Below are 26612 nucleotides of genomic sequence, written 5' to 3' on the forward strand. Positions count from 1 at the left end.
CTTTATTTCTACTTTATGAGGCCTTTTCTAGGTTTTGAATTTCTCACTTGATAATTTTATGTCTACATATGCTTATTTAATGATAATAATTTATTCTTTTTGATAATAATAGTCATTCTTTTTGGAGTATTGTTTATAGAATTCTTCTGCCTCATCATTGTTTTTCTTCAGGAAAAATGTCTTTATGTATTGGAAAATTTTTATTCTAGTGTCTGTTTTCCTCATATAGTAATTTTGTAAATCTATTGCCAACCATATTTTGTTCTTTATAAGTATCTTGGATTTTCCAGGATATAGATGCTTAAGAATGGTGAAGGATTAGGTGACTCCCTTGAATTCTAAAGGAGCAGTGTTTCTAAGGAGTGTTATTAACAGTTCCCTAAGAACTAGTATCCCTAGAAGCACCCTAATGAGACACCATTAGGAGTGGATAATATATTTTTTCTGTAGAGTTCTTAATTTCTACCACTAGTTTTCACCTTTTCTTTTACCAACAATATTCTAAAAGATGCCTCTCTCTATCAAGGTTTTTTTCTTGTTTTACTTTCTTGGGTGGTAATTTTTAAAAACTGTCATCTTTGGTTTTGCACATATTCAAGTTACTTCATTCTGATTCATTTTCTCAATGCTTATTTTTAAAACAAATGTACTAATTTTCCACTATAGATTATGTAATATTATCTAAACTTTTGATTAATGCCTTTGTCAGCTTAAAGAAGTTCTTTATTTTTAAATTTCTAAGGCTTTTGAATATTTGGTAGAATCCACCTTTAAAAAACTACCTGTGCCTGATTTGAATACATTTTAAGACACTGATTCCATTTCCTCAATATTATGGAACAATTCAGGTTGTCTGTTTCTTAAATCAGACCTGGTATTTCTTTTATCTAGAATTTATCCATTTCACTCAAGCTTTCAAATTTGTTGACATAGGTTATACATAGCATTTTAAAAAATATTTTAAAATTTGCAGTTATGCCTTCTTCCTATTATTTATACTTTGGGGGCTTGTCCTCTTTTTAAATTAAGTTTGTTATACATTCTAGTGTGAATTTTTTTTTTCAAGGAACCAACTGTTTATTTGGCTAAACCCCTTTATTTTATCTTTACTTTCTATTTCATTAAATTCTACTACTGAGTTTCTCATGTCCTTCTTCTACATTTGAATATATATGTATAAATATAGTATAATTATATATAAAATAACATATAATAGATTATATAATTTAACCCATGAAAAATGTAAAAATTATGTTTTATTTTCAAACATATGGCTTTTTAAAAGTTATAATTGTTGTTATTCACTTCTAATTCAATTGCATTGTTTTCAGAGAGTGTAATCTATCAGCTAAATAATACTTCAAATGCATTTTTGGTATAAATATATCTAGAATCTAGGATTTTTGATGTGGGGGAGTTTTATTAAATATCTACTTTCTTATACTATTGGAAGCAGAAACTAAAAGGTCATTCCATAATGTATATGTAGTATTAGAATCTTCCTTCAAAAAAAAAATAAGTGACTTATTGGTACACATCTGTATTTCAGCATCTTCCTAAACCATCTATTCCTTATTCTTAAAGGGAGCTCTCGGGCCTCCCTGGTGGCGCAGTGGTTGAGAGTCCGCCTGCCGATGCAGGGGATACGGGTTCGTGCCCCGGTCTGGGAGGATCCCATATGCCGCGGAGCGGCTGGGCCCGTGAGCCATGGCCGCTGGGCCTGCGCGTCCGGAGCCTGCGCGTCCGGAGCCTGTGCTCCGCAACGGGAGAGGCCACGGCAGTGAGAGGCCCGCATACCGCAAAAAGAAAAAAAAAAAAAAAGGGAGCTCTCTAGACTTCTAGCTGCTCAGTGTCAACAACAAGCATGTGACTTCTTTATTTTAACGTCTTCATATGCTGTCTGATGCATTCTGGCACTTTACAAGTACTTGCTGAATAAAAGTATAAATGCAAAGATGAAACCAAATTTCTGAGATTTGAGACAGGCACAGCCTGAAGGCTGGCATGGAGTTCTGAAGTCATATATTTTATTGTCAAATTCCCACAGGACAACAACCCAGTAGAGAGTCCTACTTACTCATTTTCAGATCCTGTTTGGAATGGACCAAGGACAGGACTAAGATCTCAGGTTTTAGTGCATCTTTAGTGCCCAATTTCAAGATGAACAAAATCTCAAAACATTACAAAGTAAAGTAACTTTGATCAATATTTGTACATATCTGGAGATGCATTTTGTTCACAGATTTCTAGATTGCTTATACTTTCTCTGTTTTTCAGAGAATTTTGGGTGTGTGTGTGTGTTTTAAGGACAAAAGAGTGGCTACATTAAAAGTGATCAGAGTAAAAATCCAATGCTTAGAAAAATGTTTGAACACAGTGTACAGAGAATAAAAATTACACATTCAATGATGCATCTCGGATCAAAATATGTTTCTAAATGTAGAAGTAAAAGGTTTCTTGTTGGAAGCCATGATAACAACCTCACAACCTTTGGATTTTACTTCAAACATCTGTAATTTCTCTGCTTGCTTTATATCTACCAGAGCAACTCTGGGCTGGGGAATAAGTTTCACTCCATTTTACATGTAATAGCATAGACTATCTTGTATAGTTATATAGTTATAAGACTTGTAAGCTATTTTCTAATAATAGCATATTACGTTTGATCTGGACTCTAGGTAAATAGTCCCAATACCAATCAGAATATGGTAGATGATTATACAGTAAATTCAAAATAAATAAATATCAAATATCAAATTCAAAATAAATATAAATATTGACTAGTCTGTACCTCAATTAATTTTCCATCCACCTTCAGCAGAAATATAATCACAGGAAAGGTGTGAAAAAGCAGGAAAGAATAATCATTTTACTTCACAGAAATAATTCTTTCTTTCTGTGCCACCATGATCTCTATTATATTCACTTAGTAGAAGAGAAACACTGATTATGAATATGAAACCATTGTGGAATTTTGACAAGGGCAACATGGCAATATACTTTAAATTGAACTCATATTTCACTTTTAATTTTAGAAGGGCAGCCATAAAACTAGAAATTTCATTCATTTTCAAAAGAGCTGAAAATCTAGGAAATAAAATGTTTTTATTTGGGACCTTAGACCTCAGGCACCTCTCCTTGGATTGGCAGAGATTTTATCTTACTCAGCAAGTTCAATATGAATTTTATGTATCTGTTTATAAGTTGGAAACATATTGGTATCAGTAAAAGTTTAATGATGAATGTGCTTTTCACCTGATTATACACTGTTCATTCAAATTTCTTACAGTAAATTCTGTTTAACTTTTACAGCTTCTAAATAATGGAAATATTGCAGTGCTTAAAAATAGCATGCTTTAATTTACTGTCTATTCATCATGTGAGGTGAACTAATTGTTTTCAGACAATGTCCTAATCAGATACAGCAGTGAAATGTAATGACAAAATTGTACTGGGTTGATTGGGTGATAGAATTGTGGATTGGGGGCATGCTATTTTCTACAGTATTTGTAATGAATAAGGGCATTTAAAATTGTTCCAAGTGAAATCATCAGCTCTCATAAGCAAAACGTTGTATTGCTGGATAGAAAAAGTGAATGAATTCACCAATATATATAATTTTTCATTTAACACAGTTTTGGAAGATAACAGGGCAATTACTTATAAATCTGAACCACTTAACATGACTGAAACTCTACTTATCCCATATTAGAGGGGAAAAAGGCGGCCATGTAGTTGACAAAAAACTTTCTCTTGACTGCAACTTACATTGTAAGATATAGGATATTATGGTTCCCAATATGGGAATTCAGGAGGAGTTAGAAGTCTACATAAAGAATTCTATGGGGGAAAAGGGGAGAGGGAAATATCTGAAGTGATCTGAAGTGGTCTGCTGTAAAAAAAGTTTTGCATCATTGTTAGATTCAGAAACTACATAAACTGATATCAATACTGCATACTTCACGCTCTACTCAGAAGGAAATTTATTTTAGCTATAAAGATTTTTGGAAGAGCCAGTTTTAATTTTTATTATTATCTTTAATGGAATATATAAAAGTAGATAAACCCTACTCATAAATTTTGCTTTCACATATTCATATAGAAAGTATCTGGAAATATATATATATATATATGGGCTTAGAAATATTTTACTTTTGATTCAGGAATTCCTGTTCTGTTAACCACAACTAAAGAAATAATTCATAATAAAAATAATCTTTATGTATAGTGACATCTATAGTTGCAGTAAATTGCCACGAAATTAAACATTGAACAACAATGGTTAACTAGGTACACCCAGTCAACTAAATATTAATATTCAAAAGAATTGCATTTCAAAATCGTTTAGCACTATGGGAAAATTATGCTTTAAAATTTAAATTCAAATAGGATAAAATACTGTTCTTTACATAAAATTATAATCATGTTTAAAAGTAGACTGGAGGAACACACAATTTTTTCCTATTTTTTATTTTTTGGAATTATTTTAACAAGCATAAGTCTTGTAAATGAGGGGAAAAAAACCACTAAAATATTTGTAAGGCCAACCATCAATCTATATATTGAAAATATCCTGAAACACTAATTTTGTAGCCTGGTCTCTAATTAATGTTTTTGTTTACTTACTGATTGTGTAAGAGAGAAAAACGTTTGCAAAAATTTACTAATTTCATTTGGTAAGATACTTCAAATAGATGAATATATTTGCAGTTAATGGGGAAGCTCTCTAATATAGCTAAGCATCAAGTACTGCAAAGGTGGTCTTCCTGACGGCTGCCAAGCTCTCTGTTCCTGTCGTTTCTCACTCCCTGGGCACATCAATTTAGGTGGAGTCCTCTGGTGTATCAAGGGAAGGAAGAGGGGGTAAAAAGTCATCACTGGTGCTATGCACTACTGTTTAGATGGTAAATTAGTACACCGTTTTTGGAGGGCCAGTTTCACATTCCATATCAAAACCTAAACAAATACATATATGTACACATATGCTTTGCCTAGGTAACTTTTGACATCTAGAAATATATATTTGTGGTAAAAACATTTATCTCTGAATCATTTTTGGTATCAAAACTAGAAATAAATATGATGATGAAAATTAATTCATTTTAATACAATATAATATATTTACTAGACAGAATGTTGAATGGCTATTAAAAGCACATTTACAAATAATATTAAATATTAAGAATGCAATTAAATGATGTGAGAAAATGCTCATAAATTACTCTTTAAATGTTACAAATCAATATATATGCTTTGATTGCACACTTTAAGAAAAAGTGATATATTTTTAATGTAAAAAGAAATTGGAAATATATACAAGAATTGATTTGCAGTGTGCAAGTCTGGGGTGATGAGATTGTGTTTGATTTTATATACTCTTTTTTCTTACTTTTGGGCTACGACCACCAGTGAAGTCCCTGATTCTATATAATCTTTTGTTTAGTTTACTCAGTTAAGAATTTTACAAATTTTTATATTGTATATATATATATATCAATACGGTAATCATAAAAAATCATAAAAGAGCTTTTTTGTTAGCTATTTAAAAGTTGAGGCAAAGAGATTCAAATTATTTACTAAAATTGTGTGTATGTATAAACTTAAGAATAAATTGTATTTACCTAAGCACTGACCTCTGATTCATTAACAAAGTAAGTTAATTTTAGCCACATTGCCAAAATATCTGTAAATAATCATGCAGTCATGTTTATTTATCAGTGAGGCAAGCCACAAATTCTCTGAACTGTAGCCAGAATAGATCAAAACGTTTTCTACTTCAATGGAAGCTTTGTTATAATCTCCATATGGAAGAGGAACAAAGTAAATACATCTGCTCTATGAAGTTGTTCTTCTGAACATTTCAGAAATAATGAATTAGACTGCATTTCAGACTGGTTTGATTGGGAGACAGAAGGTATTTCTTCCCAAGGCTTGTAAAGAAACTTTTGTTATGTGCATAAATATCTCAATTTCTACATGCCAACATCTTCATCTCCTACCTCTGCTCTGCCAACCCCACACTTTTTAAGAGACAACATTTCTGTTCTTATTTTGTTGAACAGATAATCTCAGAATTATATATATATATATGTAGATGTATTATACATCTTTCTCTACCTTTCACTATATCTTATAAATAGTCACAATTTGTATGTAATTTTGAGTACCTGGGTTTTTATACAGCTTCTTGAATATAAATACTGAGATTTAAAAATGCAATAAGATATCACCACAGTCAATTGTAAGATTTGGAAAGTTTTATTTATTCTTTTGGCGGAAATATTTCCCGAGTATTTATGATAACAAAGTTTATGATTAGCTAGCAAAAGTTAATCAGGTAAAGCAATTTGCTGGTGAAGCTTCCTCCAGTTCACATAAAAACCAAAATATGTTCCCTTAATATCACCTGCCTGATATAATCATTTAATAGTTGAATACAGAATCACCAAAAATTTTTATTCATATATAAATGCTTTCATTTATTTAAAACATAAATGAGATCACATTATATATTAGTCTATAACTTATTTTTCCAATTTAATAATATACTATGAAAATTAATCTACATTGTTATTGTGGAGATTATGTATGGTCAAATTATTTATTTCAGCTTTGATTAAAATTAAAATCATGACAATTACTTTAATAGTACAGATCTTGGACAAGGGTTGCCTCTTATGCTACTGACACAGATTTTAAAAATTCAAGGTACTGAGCTGCCCAATGTAAATACATATATGGATAATGGTAAAAATTGGAGAATATGCACAAGACTTGAAGGTTCTAAGAACATAAAGGTAGTCAGGTTGCTTAGGGATCTTTTACCACATTCATATTTATTCTATACTTAGTAAGTATGAAATTGATTCTTGGTTAATTTGTTTATAACCCTCTCAAGAAAGATTCCAATTTATCCACAATGTTTTATCTTTATAAATTAACATTTACCTGTGAGACTAGACTGTTTATTTGATTTTTAAGGAAACTCTATTTCTCATGATTATTTTTATTGTCAATTAGATTCAACTTGACTCATTAGCCTTGCCATATTTAAATTACTTATTGTGAATTCACTGATTCTTTTTATAATTAGGTAAAACTGTATAAAGTGGTTAACATTCATTTGAAATGTAGAGGAAAAATAACCTTTTATCCTCTTTTTATCAAAAGGCCCATAAAAACATAACACAGATTTTATCTTTGACAACACATAAGAAATATATTTTATCCTGGTTTTTAAAATCTGCCCTGCATTTCCTTGTGTGGGTATACTACAACTTACTAACTATTCAATTTTTGATGGACATTTAGATTGCTTCAGGTATTTAAAACTTTTATAACATGCTGAAAATATTACTTGTACCAAATAGATGATATATGTTTGTTGAATGAAAAATTGTCTCTCGATTTTCCTCAGGTCTTGGACAGTAGGGGTTGGGTACTTTCCATTTATTAAATTCTATATCCCAAGGCCCTCAACTCATAGCACACATGTGTAGCTCACTAAATTTTATTGAGTGTTGAAAATGTTTTGTGTACAGCTTGAATTTATGGCTAAGGATGGGGATTCACTTCCTAAAACATCCCTGAGTTGGATATATGGCTGGACTTCACAGGTATTAACTGTAGGTGCAGAATACCACACAAAAAGGCCTTTCATGAACATGATGGAATGAAACCAAACCACAGAAAGAAGCCAGCACTTACCTGGATGAGGAACATAGCTATGTGGTTATATTCTCCACGGCCCCCTTGCTTAACAGGAACTGTCATAAAGAATTTGCTGCCATCTCTAGAAAACACGGGCTCCTCGTTCTAAAATATAGAAGCGCATGCAACAATCTCAAAAGGGCATTTGAAAATTGTACTTCCAACTATTGCTAATACATGCATGGAATAGACCAATAATTGATCTAAGGTTAGTTTGGCAAATTGTCGAATTATTTAAAAAATAAAAGTATAACAGTATGTTTTAAAGTGAATGCAATGATGCATTGGGCATATGTGTGTGTTTGAGTGATGAGATGGATGGGAAAGTTTCTTGCATACTGGATAGAAATGATTTACAATTAGACTGAAGACACCTTTTAAATTGGTTCAGAAAAGAACTTTCATATCTTCACATATGATATGATTGTGTTTAGAAATTTATCTTTCAAAAATAAAGAAAATGTTAACATCTGCACCAGTTTATCAAAATCATTTTTTTAATTTAGAAAAATTTCTAACACATAATATTTAATACATTTTTCTGAAATCTTTTACTCAACAACTCAAGTTATTGAAGATACATTTCTGATGATGTACACATGAATTTACTGCAAATACAAAAATGAAACAAAATTGGAAAATTGCAAAATTGGAAGGAATCCACTGAAAATAATTTAATTCAAATTTTCCATCCTCACTGCTCACCCCATCACAAACACACAAATACAGATACCCATTTGATGATTTTTAATTAAACTCTAGTAGCATGTCAAATCAATACAATTGTTTTTTAAAATTAAATGATGGATGATATACATATAGATTGCTTTCTTTTGCTCCAGGGGAAACATTAAGAAAATCGATCTATGTAACAAAACATCGAGGTCTTTCTTTTAGATTAGTGAGAGTGATTATACATATGGTATAGAGAAAGGCTTTGGTATGGTTTCCTCAGTAGGTCTTCAGAATGGCTGACAACTATTTTTAGATGATCTGACCCTCCACTCTCTTCCTGTTCTCCTCCTCCTTCCTTCTCCTGCTTCCTGAATTTTCCTGCTCCAGTGCCTTTGCACATTTTTTTACCCTTTGTCTGGCTCTTTCTCATCTCTCTCTCTTTTCCTTCCTCCCTCCTTCCCTCCCTCTCTTCCTTCCTTCCTTTCTTTTTCCGTGGAACTTATTTCTTTTTTAAAAAAAATTTATCGGAGTATAGTTGATTTACAATGTTGTGTTACTTTCTGCTGTACAGCAAACTGAATCAGTTATACATATACATATATCCACTTTTTTAGATTCTTTTCCCATATAGGCCATTACAGAGTATTGAGTGGAGTTCCCTGTGCTATAAACTAGATCCTTACTACTTATTTATTTATATATAGTAATGTGTATATGTCAATTCTAATCTCCCAATTTATCCCTCTCCCTTTCCCCCCTGGAAACCATAAGTTTGTTTTCTACATCTGTGACTCTATTTCTGTTTTGTAAATAAGTTCATTTGTATCCTTTTTTTTAGATTCCATGTATAAGCGATATCATGTGATATGTCTTTTTCTGACTTCACTCAGTATGACGATCTCTAGGTCCATCCATGTTGCTGCAAAAGGATCTTTCTTGATCTCACCTCTTTCTTATATTTGTTATCAGTGACGTGTTTCCTGATTACCCCATATAAAGTGTGATCAGGTAAGCCAGGTCATCCAACTGTGTCTGAATCCCTCATCCCACTTTTGCCTACTGTCTACTTTTTTCAGTACTATCTAATACCAGACATATTTTATGTATGTATACGTTTGTACATGAATGGATATGTGTATATGTGCATAGGTAGGTAGGTAGATAGAGAGATAGGAGGTGTTCCTCTAGAATGTAAGCTCCATTCTTCACTGCTTTGTCTCCAGCACCCAGGACAGTGACTGTCACATAAATTGTACTTAATCATTTACTGAATGAATATGTAAATTAATAACTATTTTAATAATCTCGAGTCTGATTCTAGCTTTATTAGTAATAACATCCCAAGATAGAAACATAAAACTATTATTTTCCTTGTCTACTTCATGGACACTCACGAAAATATAAGATGATATGTGTAATAAATTTAAAACTCTGAGGTAATACAATTCAAGGATGGGAAAATTGCATTACAAGGCATATAATAAATACTGACAAGACACTTGACTGAGTGAATCACAGTGTTCAACTATGTTCCATCTCTTGCCCCTGTGGAATATTTCTCTCTTTGCCTTTGCACATGGGGTTTCTTCTGTATGGCCTAACCTTTCCGGCGTCCTTTTTGTGCTAAATCTTACTCATTTTTTACTTAAACTCAGAACAGAAACCATTTCCAAATTTCCTTAGTTAGAGAGTCTCTTCTAGTTAGGAAATCTCTCCTCAGAGATTCTGAATAGTACTCTGTATTCATCTCTATCATGGCTTTCAATACACTCTATTATATAGTTGACTTCCTTCGCTAGGCAAGTAATAATTAAACTAAGTTTGTAATTTTACTTTTTAGCTTTATTGCCTAGGACACAGTAGGTGACCTTCTTATAATTGAACAGATGAATGCATGTGTACAATGGGCAAAAATATTTGTTACATATATCACTTTATCTACCACATTTTCTCCAAACTATTGGCTTCTCCCTTATTCAACATTTTCCTCCTGTGCTTTGCTCCAAGAATAAATTAGGTATGGGCATATCTGAGCAATGTCCTTTTTATGTTAGTCCCTGTTCCTCCAATTCTGGTACCTTAGAAATAGTTCATTTTAAAGAGTAGATGGGAATTATAATCTCCAATACATTGCTAGGTTTAAAAACTTTCACCATTGAACTGTAACTAGTTATAAACATATAGCTCTATGAAGAGCCTTTCCTGCAATCAAATAAAGAAGTAGAGCCAGTCTAACTGTCTACATTTATGACCTTAAGCAAGGCAGTATTTATGGCACACAGGATAATGAGCTGAGAATAACCAAGTCCACCTCTTGGCCAAATTTTTTTTTTTTTTTTTACATCTTTATTGGAGTATAATTGCTTTACAATGGTGTGGCCAAATGTTTTTTACACTGGTTATTCCAACTATAAGTCTTTTGAAAGCTAGGCGAAAATGCCCACTGCTCTCTGCTCTTCTCACTATCCAGAAAACAAGCATATGAGTATTACATTAAATTTCTAATTTTCTTGGAAACTTGCTTCATCTCATTATACATTCTCATCCTTTAAATTTCATTGAATTCTAAGCATTTCCTGAAATTCCCTTAGAGCTTTTGGAGAAAAAGTTAACATGACATACTACTCCCTGCATTTTTTTAATTGAATAATTGATAACTGGTTTGTTTATTTTAACAAGTTTCTATTAGATATTCATAAATTTGGGACTTAAAATGTAGATAACATAATCCCAAAAGAGCATGCATTGTGTTGTTGTATGTTAGACTATTATGAATGTCACTAGCAATCAAAATGATAGCAAAATAGGTTTAATAATGCAGGCAATTTAGAATAAATCCATATCCATTATGTTATTGTTTTCAATGATTTTTATTTTAAGTATCTAATTTAATTTTGTAAGAGTCCATTATTGGCTAAAAAAACAAGTTATTTTTACCGTATTTCATTTTGTACATTGACTAAGATTAAATAGTTCATATTGTTACCTATGGATAGATGATAGATGGATGATAGATAAACAGATAGATAATGTAGATAGATAGATAGATGATAGATAGATAGATAGATAGACATGCCTATACTTCGAACAAGCAAAGGTTTAGCCTATTCACATTCCTTCTTACTCTTTTTCTTTATTTGTTCAGCAAGTATATATGGATCTCTTCTTATAACCAGACTCCATATTAGGCATTTGTGTTACAGTGGGTAACAAAAAATGAATAACCTTCCTGCTCTTGTGAATGTAGTAAAAAAAATCACAGAACTAACTATATGAGTGCCACATAAAGATTACACTTGACTTTAACTTTTATTGGGGAATGTGATTTGTTTAGGGTGGTTGGAGGAGGTGACTTCTTAACCAGGTGATTTAGGCTGAGGTTTGACAAATGAGCAGCCTTCACATAAGAAAGTAGTTGAGAGAACTCTGTTCAGAGGAAAGAGTTCACATAAAGGTCCTGGGAATATGAGGAGGGCTAATGGAGAAAATGGGAGAAAAGATGGTATGACACAGAGCTGGAAAGGCTTTCAACTTAATTCTTTTTAGACCCTTTAAGGATGTTGGTCTTCATCTGTAGAACAAAGGGGAGATAAAAATTGTTTTAATTGTGAGAGAATATGAGTGTTGTGGGTAGTGACAATCAAATACATATTTTGAAAAGATCACTCAGCCAGTCTGTGGTGTGGAGAACAGATTGTCAGGTTCCTAAGGGGAACTCTCAACCCTAAGAGGTTGAGAGTTCACCAGTTAAGGAGGAAATGCAGTGCCTGTAGTTTGATCCTGTATGGCATTTGTGAATTGGAGAAAAGTAAATTGACTTGAGATCTTTGAGAGTAAAATCAAAATAACTTGGTGATGAATAATAACATATGCAGATAAGGATAAGACAATGTTTAAAAATCCCCACTAGGTTTATGATTTTGATAGCTGGATGGATAAATACGTCCTTGACTCCTATGATAAGAAGACAGACTGACTGGAAGAGAGAGGAGTTCAGTTTGAACCTGTGGAGTGTGCAGTTACTTTCATAGATTCAGGAGAAGATGCCAAGCATGAATTTGGATATTTCAGAACTCAGAAGTGAGTTGCCTGGGGCTATACACTTGGTGGTGGTAACTGAAACCACAGATGTATATGACACCCAGGGAGAGAATATAAAATAAAAGAGCACTGTATAGAACAAAACAAATCAAAACCAAACAAGCCAAACAAAATACTTCCTTTTGCAAAAAGTAGTGATGAAATTAGTAGTAAAATGGGTTCAGCTATATTTGAATAATCTATTTGTGCTTCCTTCTGAAATGTCCAGTATGAAAGCATGCTGTGGAGATGTTTGTTTATTCTTCTGTGATCATCTGGATTCCAGCTTCATTTATACCACAAGCTAGGATTATGAGCTAGGATATATCTAAGGAAAGAAATGTTCACCTGAATAATCTCCACATAACCAATTTATGTGGAGGTTTCATCAATTTTCTGGGTGATTTGAGCAATGCTGATGGTTTGTAGTTTTAATGGGTCACATCTTTTTCTCCTTCTTCTACACAAACATTTACTTATATGAATGGTCCTGAAAATGGATCCTGGTAGTTATTCTACAATTTATGTCCTATAAAAAACAGAAGTAATCTTTCCACAAATGATGTCATAGAGCCCAAGTTATAAATATTTTAATGAAAAAGACTCATTTATTCAAACATAACAGAGCCTTAAATTCATACTACTGAAATAACTTTTGAGAAAAAGTTATACATAACAAATGAGTGAACAGAATGGGCATGATGGACAAAATGTGACATAAAGAGACCACCTATACCATACCTGTTTAGATAGCCATGTATCTGATGTCATCTCATATTTCTGAAACAAAACAATGAACTCCATGAAGCATCTAAAGACCAAAGTGAGCACGCATCAATTTAACATTTTTTACACTGTTATCCTATAGGCACTTTTTCCCTTCCTGCAGCTGGTGAAATACCACGAGAGATCACATTGTCATTATTGATTTAAACTGAATGAATAAGTAGAGAATTGGGATGAAATGATATTCTAATTATAGTCTTTTCTTTGGTGAACTCCTTCAGAATTCTCAGTTGTACTTAACCAAAGACAGAAGATCATTTTCCAGCTCCGTTTGATTACTTCATTTAAACTGTTCTGAACCACTAGACACTGTCTCTTTTCACCTCTAGGCATCATCAGGAAACAAATATTAAGTCCTTCCAAAAAACTGGACAAACAGCCAGGAATAAAATTTAAAAGTGGACATTTTGTCAACATTCGATCCACTCTTACCATAGTCATTTTTTCCCCTTAGGGAAAACAATTAAACATTTGAAATGGCAAAATTTTATGTATGTTTAAAATAATCTTGCATAGGATCAGAATCAAAATTATATTTCAAAAAGCAAAATTAGACAAATTTCATCTCCAGTTGAATATGTGTAGATAAAATAAATTTTAGTAATGCTGTTTACATGTAGTAATTTATGAAATATCTTGTGGTTCTCTGGAAAAAATGACTCTATAATAAAAGTATTAAAATGTAGAGAACTAAATTGTAATATGTTAGAGACTTTACCTCTATGCAAAAGTACTCATTTCAAATTGTAAATAATGATTATTATTTATTTATAGGGTTTTTTTTTTACCAATTTCCTCTTTTAAAGCCATATTATTATTACATTATAATTAACCATTTTCCATTTTCAGGGTTTTTTTCTTCCAATAGATTTTCTCTATATACAGACATCAGAAAAACATCTAACTAAATCATTCCTTGATTTTCTAGTCACACTTCAGCAATAATCATCCTTGATATCTGTAAAACACAGACACAAAAAAAAATATATCAGTGCCACTGCTCATTAGTGTCACTACGTTTTGTTAGAATCCACGAGGGTCCAAAACTTCACATGCAATTATCTGTCTTATTATTTCTATTATTGTAGAAAGTAAAAATTTTAAACTCCATAAATGGAATAGAAATATAATAGAATATCAATAAGGTATCAATTCAAGAATACGATAGGGTTCCTATATCTTTTCTATTGAAGCACTTTACCTATATAGATTTTCCCTATATAGAGATGACAGGCTTTCTCTAACTAGAATACGTATATGCATGAACAATTTTTAAATGACTTTGTGATCGCCTCAGTAAGAAACCATCCAGAACACTTTAACAAATAAATGATGAAATCCTGGTCAAACTATAAGCCAGCCAGATGAAAAAAGATAATTGAAATAAATTTTATAATATATGCAAGCTAAATGTAAAGAGTGTCAGCGAAACCCAATAAGTAAATGGCTGATGAATCAACTTTTTTTCATATCTATGCTCATCATTCCAATCACAGATAAATTTTTTCCTCTTTATTGCTATCTTTTACAGACCATTTAAAAATTATGTTTAAAAATACTGAAGTGTAATTTGCATATAGTGAAATGTACAGATCGTAAGTTTATGTGATGAGTTTTGATAAATGTATTTACATCCCATCAAGATATATGACCTTTACACTTCCAAACACATTTCCTCGTGCCCCTTCACAGTTTCCAAAAAGGCAACTACTCTTCCAAACCTTTTTCCATAGATTAGTTTTGCCTGTTTTAGAAATTCAGATAACGGGAATCATGTATTATGTACCCTTTTGTGTAGGGCTTCTTTCACACCACGTTTTTGAGATTCATTCATATTTTTCAGTGTATCAGTATTCTGTTTCTTTTTAAATTGCAGAGTGGAATGTCACTGTATTGATATGCCTCATTTTGTTTATTCACTTCTTGTTAATGGACAGTTGGATAGTTTCCAGTTTTTAGCTATTGTGAATAAAGCTTCTCTAAAAAATACTTTTTTAAACAAATCCTTTGGTGGAAACAGGTTTCTATTTCTCATGCAAATATCTAGGAATGGAGCTCCTGAGATATATATGCACACACATACATATTTATATATGTGTGTTTAACTTTCTTTGAGACTACAAAATCATTCTTTTAAAGTAAAGTCACACTTCTACCCACAAAGAATGAGATTTGCAATTCTCCACATCCTCATCGGCAGTTAAAACTGTCACCTTTTTTGTTGTTGTTTTAATTTTATTCATTTTAATGGTATGTAGTGTTACCTCATTATGATTTAATCTATATGAATTTGTTACTTCTTTACAAGTTTCTGTTCACACATTTCGACTTTTTCATTGGGTTGTCTTATATTATTGAAATGTATATATTTCTTCATCAGATGCACATTTTGAAAAATATTTTCTCCCAGTCTGTGGTTAGCTGTTTGATTTCCTAATAAGGTCTTTGATGAGAAGTTTCTAATTTTGATGATGTCTAATTTATTTTTTCTTTTATGATAAATGACTACTTTGTCTATTCAATATAGTGAAGTTATATTCCATCTTTTCGTCTAGAAGATTGACAGTACTAGCTTTTAGATTTAAGGCTGTAGTGTGTCTCAGATTAATTTTAGAATAAGGTATAAGAAATGTCAACCATCATTGTATTTTCCATCCGGTTTTTGATTGTTCCAGTGCCATTTCCCCCTATTGAATTGCTTTGGCACCTATGATGAAAATCAATTGATCATATAAATATAGATCTATTTCTGGAAACACTATTCAGTTCAATTGATCTATTTGTGTGTTCTTTTACCTCCACTACAATCTCTAAGTTTCTGTGGCTTTCTGGTTATTCCTGAAATCATGTAGTGCAACTCTTCCAATTATTATCTTTTTTTTAGTGTATTGATTTAGCTGGTCAGGCCTTTTGTAGTTCCATATGCATTTTAAAACTATCTTGCCTGTTTCTACCAAAAAGAAAAGTCTGCTGAGAGTTTAATTCATATTGTATCAAAACTATACTACAATTTGAGTAGAACTGACATCTACAACATGAAGCCTTTCAATTCAGGAATGTGGCTTAGCTTCTTCTTTAGGTCTTCTTTAATGCCTTTCAGCAATGTTTTAGTTTTCAGTATTAGGATTTTGCCACTCTTTGTTAAATTTATTGCTATGTACCTAATGTTTTAAAGATTTTAATAGTATTTTTATTTTCCATCATAATATTACCAATCTTGGAAATATATTTTGTTGCTTCTTAAATCTTTATTTTGAAACAAGTGCAAACTTACAGAGAAGTTAAAAGACCAGTTCAAGAAACATCTGCATATCCTTTAGACATATTCCTCATGTATTTATATTGTGCTCCATTTGCTTTGTTATTATATGTCTGTCTCCACTGCTTCTAGACTATTTGAGAGGCTGGTAGAAGTCTCTTTTTTCAAAATCAATTAAAAGTTAGAAATTTATTTTTTTCTAAACAATTTGACAGCAGTTCTGAAGTATTGTATCCATTTACCCTTAAATAATTCAGTGAGCATTTCTTAAGAAAATTGTAGTATCCTATATATTTATATATTTTTTACAGTAAAATGATAAAAATCAGGAAAGGGAAAAAACAATTGAAGTTGGTGCCTTGACTTATGAATTGTCATCTATTCTAGTATTTTTGGTAGATTTCTTACATTTTATTTATACAATAATATCATTTACAAATAAAGATAATTTTACTTCTTCCTTACCAATCATCATGATAGTTATTCTTTGAAAGTTACTCTGATTAGAGTCTCTAATAAGTTTGCTTAACAGAGTTAGAACGTGTATCCTTACCTTACTGTTGATCTTTAGGTGAACAAGGATAATGTTTCACTATTGAGTATAATATTTATTGGTTACTTTGTGGGTATCCTTCATCATATTGGGGATATTACTTTCTATTCATTTATGTTGAAAGGCATCATGAATGATTGTTGAGTTTTGTCAGTTGCTTTTTCTTCATCTATTAAGATAAGTGCTTATTTATTTTTCTTTTTTTTTCTGTTGAAACAGTGAATTACATTGATTTTCAATGTAAACTAATCTTAAATTCCAGGGTAAAACCCCATTTAGTCAAGATGCACTATTCTCAATGTTGTCCAGAATGATATGTTAATATGATAAACAATTTTCTGAATGCAATGTTCTTAACAAATATCAGTCTAAAATGGTCTCTCTTGTAATGTCCTTGTCTAGTTTTTAGAGCATGATAATGTTACCCTTATAAAAATAAGTTGAGAATTTCTCTTCCTTTTCCACTTTTTAGAGAATGTAGGAATGGTAGAAACTATTCCATTATTCCCCAGTTTTATTGAGATATAATTGACATACAACATAGTATAAGGTGTACAACATAATGATGTGATACATGTATATATTATGAAATGATCACTACAATAAGTTTAGTTAATAGCATCTCATATAGCTAAAAATTTTTCTCCTTGTCATGAGAACTTTCAAGATTTACTCTTTCAGCAATTTTTAAATATATAATACAGTATTTAACTATAGTCATCATGTTGTACATTACTTCCTCAGAACTTATTACCTTATAACTGAAGTTGTATCTTTTAAACACCTTTACCCAATTCTCCCACCCCCACTCCTGACTCTAAAGAGCACAAATCTAATCTTTGTTTCTATAAGTTTGCCTTTTTATATTTCATGTATAAGTGAGATCATACAGTACTTGTCTTTTGCTGTCTGACTTATTTCATTTAGCACACATGCCCTCAGCGTCCATCTATGTGTCACAAATGGCAAAATTTCCTTTTTAATGGCTGAATAGTATTACATTGCATATATATGACATATTTCATTTATCCATTCATCCACTGATGAATACTTAGGTTTTTCCCCATGTTTTGGTTATTATAAGTAATGCTGCAATGACATTGGGGTTGCAAATATCTCTTCAAGATAGTGATTTTATTGCCTTCGGTTATATACCCAGAAGTTGAATTGCTGAATCATATATTAGTTCTGTTTTTAACTTTTTGAGTATCTGCCTTATTGTTTCCCATAGTGGATATACCAATATACATTCCCACCACAAAACACAAGGATTCATTTTTCTCCACCTCCTCACCAACACTTGTTATTTTCTGTCTTTTTGATAACAGCCATTCCAACATGTATGAGGTGATATCTCATGGTTTTTATTTGCATTTCCCTAATGATTAGAGATGTTGGGCCCTTTTCGTATACCATTGGTTATTTGAATATCTTCTTTGAAAAATGTCTACTTTAGGTCATTTGCCCATTTTTTAATTGGATTATTACTTTTTTGATATTGAGGTATATGGGTTATTTATATATTTTGGATATTAACCCCTTATCAGACATATGATTTGCAGATATTTTCTCCCATTCTGTAGGTTGGTTTTTCATTTTGTTGACTGTTTTTTTGCTGTGCAGAGGCTTTTTAATTTGACATAGTTTACATTTTATTTTGTTGCTTGTGCTTTAGATGTTATATCCAAAAATCCAATCCAAGACCAAAGTCAAGAAAGTTTTCCCCTTTGTTTTCTTCAAGGACTTTTTATGGATTCATGTCTTTTATTTATCTTTAATCCATTTAGATTTAATTTCTGTGAATGGTGTAAATAGGGGTCCAATTTCATTTTTCTGTATGTGGTTATACAGTTTTCCCAGCACCATTTCTTGAAGAGACTGTCCTTTTCCCATTGCATGTTCTTAGCTCCCTTATCAAATAGCAGTTGGATATATATGTGGCAGTTTATTCCTGGGCTCTCTATTATGATCCATGGGTCTATGTGCCTATTTTTATTCTAGTATCATACTGTTTTAATTAACATAGCTTTTTAGCATAGTTTGAAATCTGGGAGTATGATGCCTCCAGTTTTTTCTTTCACATGATTGCTTTTGCTATTCAGGGTTTTTTGTTGCTCCATACAAATTTTAGAATATTTTATTTATTTCTGTAAAAAAATGCCACTGGTATCTGAATTGTATTGCATTAAATCTACAGACAAACATGTTAACAATATTAATTTTTCCAATCCATGAACACAAGACATCTTCCTTCTTTTTCTGTCTTTCTCAATTTTTTTATCAGTGTCCTACAGTTTTCAGTATAGATATCTTTCACCTCCTAAGATAAATTCATTCCTAAATATTTTATTGTTTTGGATTCTATTGTAAATGGGATCATTTTCTTTTATTCTTTTTCAGATAATTTGTTATTATATATAAACAGTACTGATTAATGTACATTGATTTTGCATCCTGCAACTTTACTGAATTCATTGATTAGATCTAATAGTTTTTGGTGGAGTCTTCAGTATTTTCTATGTATAAAATCATATTGTCTGCAAATAGAGGCAATTTTACTTCTTCCTTTCTAATTCTGATGGATTTTATTTCTTTCTCTTATCTGAAAAACTTTCAGTACTATGTTGAATAAGAATGGTGAGAGTGGGTATCCTTGTCTTGTTCCTGATCTTAGAGGAAAAGCTTTTAGCTTTTCACCATTGCATATGAAGTTAGCTATGGGTCTGTCATATATCGACTTTATTGTGTTGCAATATGTTCCCTTTATAGCCACTTTGTTCAGAGTTTTTTTTTTCATAAGTGGACGTTGAATTTTGTCAAACGCTTTTTTCTGCATCTATTGAGATGATTTTTATCTTTCATTCTATTAATGTGGTGTATCACATTTATCGACTTGCATATGTTGAATCACCTTTACATCTGAGGGATGAATCCCACTTGGTCATGGTATATGATCCTTTTAATATGCTTCTGAATTCAGTTTGCTTGTATTTTGTTGTGAATTTTTACATTTATATTCACCAGTGATATGGGTCTTAATTTTCTTTTCTTGTAGCATCCTTGTCTGGCTGCAATATCAGAGTAATGCTTGCCACATAAAATGAGTTTGAGAGTGTCCCCTCCTCTTTGACATTTGGGAAGTGTTTGGAAAGGATTGGTGTTAATTCTTTAAATACTTGGTAATTTTCACCAGTGAAGTCATCTGGTCCTGGGCTTTTCTTTGTTGGGGGGATTTTGATTACTGATTCAACCTCTTTAGTAGTAATTGGTCTGTTCATATTTTCTATTTCTTCATGATTCATTCTTCGTAGGTTTGATGTTCTTAAGAATTTATCCATTTCTTCTCGATTGTCCAATTAGTTGGCATATAATTGTTCATAGTTGTCTTCTAAGAACTTTTGTATTTCTGCAATATCTATGTCAGTTGTTATGTTCTCTCTTTCATTTATAATGTTTAAAAACTTTTAGTCCTGTCTCTTTTTTTCTTGGTCAATCTACTTAAGGTTTTCCAATTTTGTTTATATTTTCAAAGAACCAGCTCTTAGTTTTATGAATTGCTTCTATTGTTTTCCAACTCTACATTTCATTTGTTTCTCCTCTAATCTTTATTATTTTCTTCCTTCTGCTAATTTTAGGCTTAATTTGTTCTTCTCTTTCTAGTTCCTTGAGATATAGAATTAGGTTGTTTTCTGACATCTTTCTATTTTCTTGATGTATATATTAATAGCTATATACTCTCCTCTTAGACCTTCTTCAAATAATTCCCATATCTTTTGGTATATTGTGTTTCCATTATTGTTTGTCTCATTATACTTTTCTATTTCCCCTTTTATTTTTTATTTGTTTCATTGGTTGTTCAAGAGTGTGTTGTTTACTTTCCATGTATTTCTGAATTCTCCAATTTTCTTCCTGTTATTGATTTCTAGTTTCATACCATTGCAATCAGAAAAAAAACTTAGTATGATTTCAATCTTCAATTTGCTAAGACTTGGTTTGTGGCCTAACATATAATCTATCCTATAAAGAGTTTCATGTGAGCTTGAAAAGAATGTGTATTCTGCTGCTGTTGTGTGGGAGTATTCTATATATGTCTGTTAGCTCCATTTGCTCCACAGTGTTGTTAAAATCAACTATTTCCTTGATTCTCTCTCTGGATGATATACCCATTGCTGAGAGTGGGGTATTGAATTCTCCAATTATTATTGTATTGATGTTTATTTCTTTTTAGTTTTATTAGTATTTACTTTATATATTTATATATGGATGCATAAATATTTACAATTGTTATGTCTTCTTGATGGATTAACCCCTTTATCTTTAAATAATGACCTTTTGTGTCTTTCATTGCCATTTTTTTTTACTTTCTGAAACAAGTATAGCTACCCTGCTTTCCTTTGTTTAACATTTGCTTGAAATATCTTTTACCATCCTTTTGCTTTCAGTCAATATATGTAGGCAGCATATTACTGGATTTTTTAAAATCCATTCAGCCACTCTATATCTTTTGACTTGAAAATTTAATCCATTTACATTTAATGTAATTATTAATAGGTAAGGACTTATTATTGTCATTTTGTTCATTGTTTTTTGGTTTTATGGCTTTACAGATCCACTTGTTCCTTGCTTCTTGTCTTGCTGTCTTCTTTTGTGATTTGATGAAGTTTTGTAGTGGTATGTTTTGACTCCATGAACATGATCTCTTGTATAATTATTATAGGCTTTTCCTTTGCAGTAACCATGAGGCTTACATACGATATCTTAAAATACCCAATTTCAAGCAGATAACTTAGATAGATTTCCATTTCTGTAGGGTCGGTTATTGGAGTTTTATTACTTTCCTTTGGTAGTGTCATGTTTACCTGATATTTTGTGATCCTTGCTTCCTTACTGTGGTATCTGGGCATTTGAGTAAGGGTTCTCCTCTTCTAAACTTTACAGGTTTGCTTTTACAGAGACAGCCCTTCATCAGTCAGGTCAGCTTGGGATCAGCTGGTAACATCCTTGGGAAGGTGGAGCTTGCTATTGGGGTCTATATTGGGGCAAAACCACTTCCCAAGCTCTGAGGTGTATGTGTGTGGGTGCCACGGACAGGGAACTGTTAGCTAGGACTGGCTTGATTTTCTGCACAAGCATGGTGGTCAGATGGGCTACACTATTTCTCCCATCAGGCTTCCTGGTTGGGTAGGATTGGGTAGTGTAGTAGGAAGGGCTATAAATTAGCTTCCTTATGCAGGGAGGGCAGCAGAATGGGCCCCAAAGATAGCATAGCACATTGTTTGGGGCTCCAAATTAGGCAAAACTGTACAATGAGTTTCCTGGGCCAAGGGTTTTGCTCTGTAGATGGGCATAGTCACTGGCCCAACTCACTGTTCAAATGCCACTGTAGGTAAGGATGTAGGATGGGTTATGCGGCATCCTGGGTGCTCTGGTTAGGTTTACAGGTTGGGTGGGACTAGAGGCTATATTCAGCACTGAGTGGGCCTAAGAATTAGCTTCCTGCCTGGGTGAGGCCACAGAACAGGATCCAAGAGTGGCAAGGCTCACTGTTTAGAGACTGAATCAGGCTAAGCTGTGTACCAATCTCCCTGGTCAGATGGAGCCATTAGCTTTCGTTCTGCAGGAGGGCAAAGCCACTGGCTGGGTTCACTTCTCACTGTTACTGGTCTATAGAGCTTCCTGGGTGATCTGGCCAGGCTTCCTGGTCAGACAGTGCTGAGCTGCACTCATCAGTAGGCAGAGCTATGAACTAGCTTCCTTCTGCAGGGCTGCAGAACAGCTGATTATGCTTCCCATTTGGGGTCCCGAGTCAGGCAGAACTACAAACCTAGTACCCTGGCCAGATGGGGTCACTATCTTGGCTCTACAGGTGGCAAACTTGCTGCTTTGGATTTCTACTTGAGCACCACTGGGAAGATGAACTCTGTCTGCCAAGATCTGAGAGTTGGTTACTATAAGTTCCAGCCCACACTTCTCCATCACGATCTCATCTCCAGCGGACTAATCCTCCAAATTCCCCCCATGAACCTCTGGGGGGGGCTTCCCATGAAAAAACCCACAATTCTGGGGGAGCAAGATGTCCACCTTGGGCTCTCTTTTTTCCTACTGGAGAAACTGTAGGTCCAGAGGGGCCCCTCTCGGTGTGGCACTATGCTGGCCTAGGGGAGAGGCAATGCAATCAGAGTGTAGCCACTATTCTTATCCTTCTAATGGGTTCTTTTCAGTCTCTGTGGTCCAGGGGGGTGCTTCAATCTCACTCCCATGCAGGATTTTCACGGTGGTGTCCTATGTATGGATAGTTGCTTTTTGTCTTCTGAGAGGGACTGAACTCTGGAATGACCTATGTTGCCACCTTGATGACTCATTGACCTCTTTTATTCCTTACGTCATTAAGGGAATCCATCACTGAAGCCACTGGGTCCTGGAGTTTTTGTTGTGGGAAGATTTGTAATCATTAATTCAATTTCTCTAATTGGTATAGAACTATTCCAGTGTTTTTCCTCTTCAGACACTACTTTTGGTCATTTTTACCTCTCAAATAATTTTTTTTCATATCATATACTTGAGAATTTATTGGCACACAACTCCTTTATTACCATTTAAATATTTATAGGCTCTATAGTGATGTCCCCTCTCATTCTTATTTTTGTTGAGGTATAGTTGATTTACAATATTATATTATTTTCAAGTGTACAACATAGTGATTCAAAATCTTTATAGATTATACTCCATTTAAACTTATTTTAAAATATTGACTATATTCCCTGTGCTGTAAAATATATCCTTATAGCTTATTTATTTTATATATAGTAGTTTGTTCCTCTTAATCCCCTATCCCCACTGATAACCACTAGTTTGTTCTCCATATCTGTGAGTCTGTTTCTGTTTTGTTATATTCATTCATTTGTTTTATGTTTTAGAGTCCACATATAAGTGACAATATACAGTATTTGTCTTTTTCTGTCTGACTTATTTTACTAAGCATAACACGTGCTGGGTCGATCCATATTATTGCAAATGGCAAAATTTCATTCTTTTTTATGGCTGATCAATATTCCATTATATATGTGTGTGTGTGTGTGTGTGTGTGTATACCACTTCTTCTTTATCCATTCATTTGTTGATGGGCACTTAGGTTGCTTTCTTATGTTGGCTATTGTAAATAATGTCACAATGAATATTGTAATGCATGTATCTTTTCAAATTAGTGTTTTTTGGGTTTTTTTTTAGATGTATACCCAGAAGTAGAATTGCTGACTCATAAGGTAGTTCTATTTTTAGTTTTCTGAGGAACCTCCATACTGTTTTCCAAGTGGCTGCAACAATTTACATTTTTACCTACAGTGTACAGGGTTGGCTTTTCTCCACATTCTCCTGAACATTTGTTATTTGTTATCTTTTTGATAATAGCCGTTCTGATAGGTGTGAGGTGACATCTCATTGTGGTTTTGATTTGCATTTCTCTGATGATTAGCGATGTTGAGCACCTTTTCATGTGCCTGTTGGCCATCTGAAGGTCTTCTTTGGGAAAATGTCTATTCAGGTCTTCTGCCCATTTTTTAATTGGGCGTTCTTTTTAAATATTGAGTTGTATGAGCTGTTTATATATTTTGTATATTAATCCCTTATGGGTCATATCATTTGCAAATATTTTCTCCCATTTAGTAGATTATCCTGTGCTTAGCAGAGTGGCATAGTGGAAGCGCACTGTTGCCATTTAGTAGATTTTTTTCATTTGTCAATAGTTTCCTTTGCTGTGCAAAAGCTTTTAAGTTTGATTAGGTCTCATTTTTAATTTTTGGTTTTATTTCTTTTGCCTTAGGAGACAGATTCGAAAAAAGTATTTCTACAATTTATGTCAAAGAGTGTCCTGTCTATGTTTCCTTCTAGGAGTTTTATGGTTTCAGGTCTTGCATTTAGGTCTTTAATCTATCTTGAATTTATTTTTGTATTGGGCTCACCAAAAAGTTTATTCAGGTTTTTCCATAACATCTTAGGGAGAAACCCAAATGAAATTTTTGGCCAACCCCAATATATGGTGTGAGGAAATGTTCTAATCTCATTTTTTTATATGTAGCTGCCCAGTTTTCCCAGCACCACTTATTGATAAGACTGTCTTTTCTCCATTGTATATTCTTGCTTTCTTTGTCACTGATTAATTGACAATAAGTGTATGAGTTTATTTCCAGGATATCTATTGTGTTCCATTGATCTATGTCTGTTTTTGTGCCTATACTGTACTGGTTTGATTATTGTAGTTTTGTAGTACTGTCTGTAGGCAGGGAGTGTGGACCCTCCAGCCCTGTTCTTTCTCAAAATTATTTTGGCTATTCAGAGTCTTTTGTGTTTCCACACAAATTTTAAAATTATTTGTTCTAGTTCTGTAAAAAATGCCATCAGTATATTGATAGGGACCCTTTCCTTCTTGAAATTGGTAGTTTGTGGGGTGTATTTTCTTCATCAGTACAAATAAGGATTTATCCATTTTATTCATCTTTTAAAGTAATTTTTGCTTTCAGCGATTTTCTCTATAGATTGTCTTGTGTTTTATTAATTTGTGCTTTTCTTTTTATATTTCAATCCTTCTAATTACTTTGAGCTAATTTTATACTTCTTTCTCTAGCTTCATAACTTGGAGATTTGCCATGGATTCAATACCTTTTTCCTTTTCTAATATATGCATTTAAAGATATAAACTTTTTTTTTTTTGGTACGCAGGCCTCTCACTGTTGTGGCCTCTCCCGTTGTGGAGCACAGGCTCTGGATGCGCAGGCTCAGCAGCCATGGCTCATGGGCCCAGCCGCTATGCAGCATGTGGGATCTTCCCGGACCGGGGCGTGAACCCGTGTCCCCTGCATCGGCAGGTGGACTCTCAACCACTGTGCCACCAGGGAAGCCCTAAACTTCATTTTAAACATCATTTTGCTTCACCCATACATTTGGACCTGCTATGTTTTCATTATGTTTGAACTTAAAACTGTTTTTAATTTCTTTTGTGATTTGTCCTTTAACTTATGAATTACTTAGGAGTATGTTTTTTTAATTTTCCAAATATTTGTCAATTTCCCAAATATATTTTAGTTACTAATTTCTAATTTAATTCTCTTGTAGTCAAACAATATACTCTCCTTGATTTCACTTTTTGCACTTTGAGATTTTTGAATATTCCCCTTGCACTTGTAAAGATTGTTTATTATACAGTTGTTGAGTGAAATTTTTCCTAAATATCAATTTGTTTAAGGTGTTGATAGTATTGTCCAGATCTTTTGTTATCATTACCGATTTCTGAGGACTTATTTCATCAAATACATTGAAAATAATATTTAAGTCTCAGTATATTTCTTTCTTCTTTAGTTTTGTCAGCTTTTGCTTAAATATTTAGAAACTTTATTATTAGAAGCATAGGTACTTAGAATTGTTATATCTTCTTAATCAATTCACACTGTATCATTATGAAATTATTCTACTAATATCTCTACTGTATACTACTTTAATTTCCTTAATTACCTTTTTGAAAATTTAAGTACTAGAAATTATTTTATTTTATTCACA

The 26612-nt window shown here is 32.7% G+C and overlaps 1 protein-coding gene across 5 annotated transcripts in view; it reads right to left on the minus strand.

The window, feature by feature from the left end:
• Positions 1-26612, minus strand: part of DPP10 (dipeptidyl peptidase like 10) — a gene marked incomplete at both ends in the record, with an annotated part of 1314496 nt that overhangs the window by 63163 nt on the left and 1224721 nt on the right. For 4 of the 5 annotated variants that reach the window (XM_082631552.1, XM_082631551.1, XM_082631555.1 and 1 more), the window contains 2 exons: positions 7708-7815; positions 13207-13245. In XM_082631552.1, coding sequence (XP_082487678.1) covers positions 7708-7815; positions 13207-13245 — 147 coding nt within the window. The remainder of the gene's footprint in view (positions 1-7707; positions 7816-13206; positions 13246-26612) is intronic. The other variant, XM_082631553.1, reaches the window with a different exon arrangement.

The sequence above is a fragment of the Mesoplodon mirus genome (assembly GCF_964341445.2).
Source record: "Mesoplodon mirus genome assembly, chromosome: 8".
Lineage (NCBI taxonomy): Eukaryota > Metazoa > Chordata > Mammalia > Artiodactyla > Ziphiidae > Mesoplodon > Mesoplodon mirus.